We start from the raw sequence: 7,215 nt of genomic DNA on the forward strand, positions 1-7,215 counted from the left end.
TATTGGAGCAATTGCAATTTATCATAACATAGGAAAGAGTCAATGTATAAGAGCTTTTCAGCAAGTTCACATACTCAACTATCATATAGTTTTTCACAATTGCTGACACTTACGCAATACTTATGGGTATGGAGTTTTAATCTGACACAGAGAAAGATAGGGGCTTATAGTTTTGCCTCCCAACGTTTTACCTCAAGGGTAATGTCAACAATAATAGTTAATGAAAACTCACATCCAATTAGCCATATATACCAGGATCTTTCCAACATACCGTGCTTGCCAAATGATAAAATGTAAAAAGGAAAGGTGAAGATCACCATAACTCTTATGTAATGTAGGAGATTGAACATATAAACCTTGAGGGACTGCGCCCAACTAGCCGCCATGACCACGTCTCCTTTTATTCCTGCGCGTGTTACTGTAGCGACGAGGGGAAGGGATAAGGTCGCGAGCGCCGCGTCCAGCATCCTCTCTCATCTCCCTTTCCCCTCGCTCGCTTCCTCCTCCCGAGCCCGCAGATCCCTAGCCGCCTTCTCCCGCAGCACCTCAGCCGCCTCCTCTCGCTCTCCACCCAGCTGCTCGCCACCACTTCGCCGCCTCCTCCTCCCCTGCTCCTCTGACCTCGAAGCCCCAACGCATGGTTGCCGCCGCCGCTCGTGTCTTTCTTCCCGCAGCCTCCTGCGGGACGATGCCTCCCCATCCTCCATTAGTCGCCGCTGTGGGATGTGGTTCTGGACCGGTCCCAGGTCGCTGCCGAGGAGCAGAGGAGGACGATCGTGGGGGGAAGGAGCAGAGGAGGACGTCACTGGGAAGGTGCAGCGAGCCTCCCCATCCTCCATTAGCCGCCGCTGTGGGATGTGGTTCTGGACCGGTCCCAGGTCGCTGCCGAGGAGCAGAGGAGGACGACAGCGAGGGGAAGGAGCAGAGGAGGACGTCACTGGGGAAGGTGCAGCGAGCCCGAAGGTCCAGACGGCGCCCTCGTCATGTGCCGGATGCTGCTCGCCAGCCCTCTTTGTCGTCCTCAATCTAGGTCGCCCATCTACGTCTCGCCTTCTTCTTCCCCCGAATTTCACCTTAGTTACTGATGATCTGATTTCAATCGTTGGTTTACTGTTTGTCTAAGCAAGATGTGTGAAGATCCGAGACAGAAAAGAGGAGGAAGAATTTTGACGAAGAGTTCGGTGATGGGGAACATGTGAACTCTCTCTCAGCCACGTCTTTTCCTGCTACAGTTTGATCTTGATGTTATGGTTGATTCTACCCCTGATGTGGCCTAATTCTTTCTTTGTCACCCTTTTGATATGTGTTATCAAAGTTAGTGATTGGAGTTTCTCTGTTATGTCAGTACACATTGCTACTTTCAGGTTGTTTAATTACTTTATATGAAACACATTGACATTATATGGAAAAGAGGCATATATATGATTCTCTGTGTATTTGCAATGTCGTGACTGCAGAGGTATCCTTCTCTCTGTAACAAGTCTAATTATTTGCGAATTGGGTGTGCATATGCTTGCGTCTACCTACTCTATTTGCGCTCAAATACCATATATGTATGGACTGGTAGAGGTAAAAGATAAATTCAGAGAAAGATAAAAAGGAAATGACATCTATTCCTGAATTTATGTTTCTATGGTGTCATGGGTTCAGTTTGTGTTGCACATTTATGTGTCAACGACGACTATCAAACAAGAAAATTGTTCACCAGCTATGGCCACCTCCGCGTTTATCTTTTCATGGTCATGGAAAATGAAATGTTCATGAATCGCCGGTTGCTTTCAGGCCGACACGGGCTGCCGGTCCACCCAGCGCGCGGGTAGCTGTGCAGATCTCTAATCGGTCATCCAGAATGCTATCCTGCCTCCATTCAAGCCCAGGTCAATCGTCCTCTTCCATTCTGCGGCTATTACCTGGAATATTAATGACCATTTATTTGCTGACAGTGGTTGCATTTTCCTTAAATTTTAGGCGCTCTTCACTTGCTTCATAATTTCTGAATAAATGCATCTATGTTCAGTCTGATTTTAAATTGCACTGAAACTAGAAAGCAGTGGATGCCTTGGTGTTATGTTCCAACAAAAAATAGGAAGGAAGCAGCAAGTGGAATAGGTAAATAGTCACAGTGCACTATAGATTGTCCATAACTTTTTCTAGGTCAGCTGTAGTACTGGTATGGATAAAAGTAAATATGTCACTGGTGTTACATCTTCCTAATCCATCATATGTGTAAAGCTAAGATCAGATATTTGAATTGTCAGACTCTTTTGCTCATTGTCAGACCATGACTAAGGCTTCCTATTAAAATTGTGTGGAATGCTACTAAAAAGTGGAAAAAATTATTATTCTATGGTATTCTTTATTCTCCTAGCCCCTACAAGGCTTCCGGTTAAAGTTCATCGATGTGCTCCTGAAAGTGAATTAGTGGCACCCAAGTATGCGCTCGTGCTTTCCTTCTGTTATGGCTTACCTATTTGCCTTGGAGTGTGCTTTTTTTCGGGGCTCATATTCTTGGCATATGCATGTATGTACAATGAATCTTTTTTTATCTGATCACTTGTCTCTTTATCTAGAACTTGAAGGATAAAAAATATGAGGAAAATGAAAGCAGTTACCACGGCCATCTGAAAAGCTAAAAAATTGGAGAAGGTCCTGAAAGTAAAAAGCAAGAGGTCAAGGATTCAGTCTGCCAAGTCTTTGTATGATTAAAATTTTAGTGGCTAGCATAATTTTTTGTACCAGTATGTTTCCGACTTTCCGCCTGCAGATCAACCACATCTATGTGTTTGAAAAGAACCTGCTTTCCTCAAAAGATTGCTACTACCTGCTTCTTTACAACACTTCACGGATGACTTGTGATGACACCTGGTATTAATTAGTACAGTAGGAACGATGGGTTTTTCATCACATTCTTTGATGTCAATCATTGCAAAGTTGTAACGTACTAAATCCTAATATGCCAATGCAGCAAAAGAAGTCTTATTTTTCAGATTGCACCAAGAAAAAACTGCTTCCATGGCTTCCTCGGCCTCCCTGTCGTGCTCGAGATGGAGATGCCTCCCTGCTTCACCACTGCTAGGTACCTCTTCTTCCTCAGCTTCGTCCTCCTCCTAGCAGTGGATGCTGCAGGCCCATCTCCCCAAGCACCCCACCCTCGCCATGGATGTGAGTGCTCGAGTCTCTTCCCTTACTGTCCTATCTTATTTTCCTCCATACAATAACAGCGTTACCTAACGGTTAATAATTTTCTGATATCTGAATGACTCTGTATGACTGGATGTTTGGATGGATAATTTGGTAGGTCGCAATCTAAAAGTTTCTTGTTTCTGTGCTGGATGCAGTGAGTGGGAGGTCAGTTTGCTCTGAATCCCTGAGAGTTTTGGTCCTGCATCTCTTGCTCAATCAGCGGGCTGATCTTTGCCGCGCCGGGGTGACATCACCAGAACTGCTGCATCTTCATCTGGTTTGCTTTAGATAACGAGAGCAAGGCAAGCAGCTTGCCAAAAACAAAGGTCCACACTCTGTTTCAGTCACATGTGTGGCCTTACTTTTCTGAATTTTAGTACAGACAATGACCACATTGTCAATTCCAGGTGGATGCAGAAGGAACATCACTTGTTGGCTCCCTTGACAGAAATGCGGAGTTTTACATGATTTACGAGGACATGTCTTCTTGGATGGATGTGGATTATTTGGTTCCTTTGTGGGAACTGATAACATTTTGTTTACATATTTACTGCTCGACCGTATGCCCATAAGGATTGTTTGATCTCTTTTTCTACGCAGACTGCAGGTGTAGGTCCCCTGCTCACTAAGGACAAGGTCAGATTGCTTTAGGTATTTTAAGATGATTAATCCTTGAGCACCATAGTTGATTGAAATCAAATATGCGGATCACTTTTCCTTACAATTAAAATGAAATATGTTGCAAAATAAAGTGGTGTATATTGTGAGACTATGTACTGTATGAGTTATTTGAGTAATGATGTGAAAGCAATGTATAAACTTGGTGAATTCACTTCAGTTTACTGATACTGGTTTATCAATATGTGGCCATCAAGTGTGATGTGCAAGTTATATATATATTAGGCATCTAATGTACTATGTATTTACAAACTTTTCTGTGTGTTCCACAGTACCAAGTCGAGCATCCAATAACAGATTTGGTTCTAATCAAGGATCACACATTTCATGCTTGCACTATAGTTTATTTCTCCATTCATGCATTATCAGTCTTAGTACTTGCTCTTGTGCCTGCCCGGCTTGCTCTATTACTGACTTTGCCTTCTCTTCCTAAATAGCAGACCTGGTTTTCTTTATGTCCTTGAAGCAAATACCACAATGTTAGCTTGAAAGTATTTAGGATACATACAGAGCCAGAAGGTAAATAAGGGATTTGACAAAAAGAGTACACACTGATTTTAGGTGCTGCACTTCAGAAGCAATCCCCTCCTTTACCCCCACAGGCTCCTACAGGCAAATCAACCTGCAGTCAGCATATTTTTATATTTGTTGCTTGGAACAACAAGCTGAATCAACTGAATTACTCACGTTATGGCAGGTCTTGGTGTACAAGACTGCAACCACTAATAAAAAATAAAATATCATGTTAGACAGCTATTTATCTATAGTAGATACACTACAGTGCAATTGATGCATCGGTCTCATGAAACGATGTTGTGCTGGGTCTCATAGGATCACTTGCGTTTTGATCGAATTTCTATGAAGCCTACAAACTAGGATCACTTTTTTTTCGAGAAAACACAAAGGACCTTTGCATTTCATTTCATGGAAAAGGTAGAACAGACCTCCTAGGAGGTGAGCGGTACAGTGTCATGCATCCTATCAATGGACATCCCAGGTTGTGGGCAGGACAACCCGAAACCCCTGGGCTCCAGCGTTTTCCCAACGTTCGGGTCTCATCTTTGATCCTATCCACTAACGGTTCGATGGACGGCGTGGCGTAGTCGAAGACACATGCGTGCAGATCACTCTTATTTTCTCACACGAAGCATTTCAAGCCGATGAGCTGTAGTTGTAGTTCTTTTCAAACTGCCATGATTTTAACCAAAAGTTTAGTACAGGTGCAGATTCTAATTTGTGTGATAAGTTTATGACATTTTTGTCTTGCATGTTTATTTATAGCTAATATCTCTTATTGCAATTCGTAGGATCAGAATCGGGACATGAATCTGAACTATGATATTTGGATTTACGATCTCATTCATGGAAATTGTGCAAGATAATGAGCAACAGACATTATTTCATCCCAGTGAAGCTCCAGGTTTGGCTATTTGCTGGGGATACGAGTTCTAGACTGTGTATAAGAAATATAAAATAGAATTAAGCTGGAAAAGATATACATATTATAATATCTGCATTGCCTTTTATTAAACAAAATATATAACATTGTGATGGGGTAATGACAATACTGAAACATCGTCAGCTACCACTATCTATTTTGTGGGATCATTAGAAGGTGAAACTTATGTACGGTTCTATCATCCTGGTCATTAATTTGTTGGCGTGTAGCTGATGCAATATTAGTGTGTGTGCTTGTGTGTCGCTATTTTGCTGAAACAAGTACTATTATTGCATAGGTTATCATTTATCACTATTAGAGTTGCAGTTTACCTTTTCCATATAGATACTGTTCTTACCTCAAGTTGGTAAACAATATGTGTTCTTACCTCAAATTGACATATAGTGCATTCCAGGCATCAAATTTTATCACTATTAAATTAGATATATCAAATTGAGTTCAGTAGTCTATCATTGGAACCTTGATGATTTATCTCATTTGAACATAATCTAACCCCTCTGATTTTTGTCAGTACATGATTGTACACCTCCTATGCCCGCTTAATTGTGTGTTCATTTTGTTAATCAAGAAGCATTTGATTTTATGGCTGGGTACGTTGAAAATATATAAAACCTTTCTTCTTTTGGATAATTTGTTTCCCTTTGACCAATCTTTGTTACTTGCCTACACATCTGCTGCTCCAGCGCGACTGCTTCGTGTGCTGCCTCGAGTCGCGCGGCCACTACGCCCGCGCCGAGGCGGAGGCCGCTGCCACTCTCGACGCCCTCCGCTGCGCGCTCTCGCCGGCGGCGTTCACAAAGCCTTGTCGCGGCGCTGCAAGTGTTGCCCCCCTCCTCCCCAAGGGCAAGGTGAAGGAAGGTGCCTGTGTGGTTCTTCTGCAGCTCGCAGCGAGGATTGCTGTGTCCAACCTGCACAAGAATGCCAAGAAGTCCTCAGAGACGTAAGCCACGACGCATGTTTCTGCCATTATTTCCTTCGGTTAGATTTCGTGGATTTAGGTGTTGAAATTTTTTGGGCTGTGGATGCAGGATTAAGGACACGTACCTGTACTACAACGAGAGATATCTGGGCTGCTTCTTTGTGGCTTCCAAACATGAAATGTTTGTTTGGAAGTTAGTTTAGTTTTTTGTTGTGGATTCACAGCTTCTCACATGTACCATTGTTTTAGACCTTTAGGTTTCGAAAGAAACTAAATGAAGATACGGTGGTATGGTCTCAATAGTACAACTTAAAGCCTTCAAAGCTTTATATTTTCTCTGAAATTTGCTCTTGAAGAATTATGTATCTATGTTAGATCTGGTGAGTAAAGACGGCTTCCAAGCAGAGGATGCGGGAGTGTTGGCCACATTTGGTTTTCGACTTGGGTGTCTAAATATTCTCACAATACTTGGCTCCCATTCGCCCTTGCGCCATTGGCGTAACGAGTCATCTAGTAAAAGTAAAAGATAGGCCCTTCGCAGAGGGAAGCAGAGGTTGTCATGCACTTTTATGGTTGGATGCACAAAATCTTAATGTGAAAGAACGTCACTTTATATTGCCACTTGTGATATGGACCTTTATTATGCAGTCTGTCGCTTTTATTTCTTCCATATCACACGATCGTATAAAGCTTATTTCTCCCACACTAATAAGTCGTACATATTTAGAGAGCAATTTTTATTGCTTGCACCGATGCCAACTTACTTGGAGGATCTTACTCAATGCATAGGTAGGTATGGTGGACTATCATGGAAAAACTGATTTAAGGGTATTTGGAAGCACAAGTAGTATCTCTACTTGGTGCGATGAATTTGGCTAGCATGAGGGGGAAAGACAAGCTCAACCATGTTGGATGATCCATGACAATATAATTTATCTCAGATGTAAGAAAACATAACCCATTACGTTGTCTTCTT

At 42.5% G+C, this 7,215-nt stretch overlaps 1 protein-coding gene across 6 annotated transcripts; it reads left to right on the top strand.

The window, feature by feature from the left end:
* Positions 1–399: 399 nt before the first annotated feature.
* On the top strand, positions 400–6,676 carry LOC125509866 (uncharacterized). 6 transcript variants are annotated; one of them, XM_087521277.1, is made up of 8 exons: positions 404–1,030; positions 1,128–1,877; positions 1,969–3,162; positions 3,339–3,509; positions 3,591–4,380; positions 5,169–5,281; positions 6,004–6,260; positions 6,349–6,676. In XM_087521277.1, the coding sequence occupies exons 6-8, from the start codon at positions 5,243–5,245 to the stop codon at positions 6,440–6,442; spliced, it is 390 nt and encodes a 129-aa protein (XP_087377403.1). In that variant the 5' UTR covers positions 404–1,030; positions 1,128–1,877; positions 1,969–3,162; positions 3,339–3,509; positions 3,591–4,380; positions 5,169–5,242; the 3' UTR covers positions 6,443–6,676. The 6 variants fall into 6 exon arrangements, 4 of the variants coding, with proteins under 4 accessions (XP_087377403.1, XP_087377402.1, XP_087377404.1 ...); XM_087521278.1 differs by having other exon boundaries at positions 405–1,030; positions 3,591–3,834; XM_087521279.1 differs by having other exon boundaries at positions 405–1,030; positions 3,591–3,819.
* The last annotated feature ends 539 nt before the right edge of the window (positions 6,677–7,215 follow it).

The sequence above is a fragment of the Triticum urartu genome, chromosome 5A, assembly GCF_056163025.1.
Source record: "Triticum urartu cultivar PI428250 chromosome 5A, HENAU_Tu73, whole genome shotgun sequence".
Lineage (NCBI taxonomy): Eukaryota > Viridiplantae > Streptophyta > Magnoliopsida > Poales > Poaceae > Triticum > Triticum urartu.

What these genes read in the sequence shown, in the direction of transcription:
- LOC125509866 (XM_087521276.1), top strand. Translation starts at nt 5,243, where the DNA reads ATGAGCAACAGACATTATTTCATCCCAGTGAAGCTCCAG. An exon ending in TCATCCCAGTGAAGCTCCAG is followed by an intron (nt 5,282 to 6,003) that starts GTTTGGCTATTT and finishes CTGCTGCTCCAG; the next exon opens with CGCGACTGCTTCGTGTGCTG. An exon ending in GCCAAGAAGTCCTCAGAGAC is followed by an intron (nt 6,261 to 6,348) that starts GTAAGCCACGAC and finishes CTGTGGATGCAG; the next exon opens with GATTAAGGACACGTACCTGT.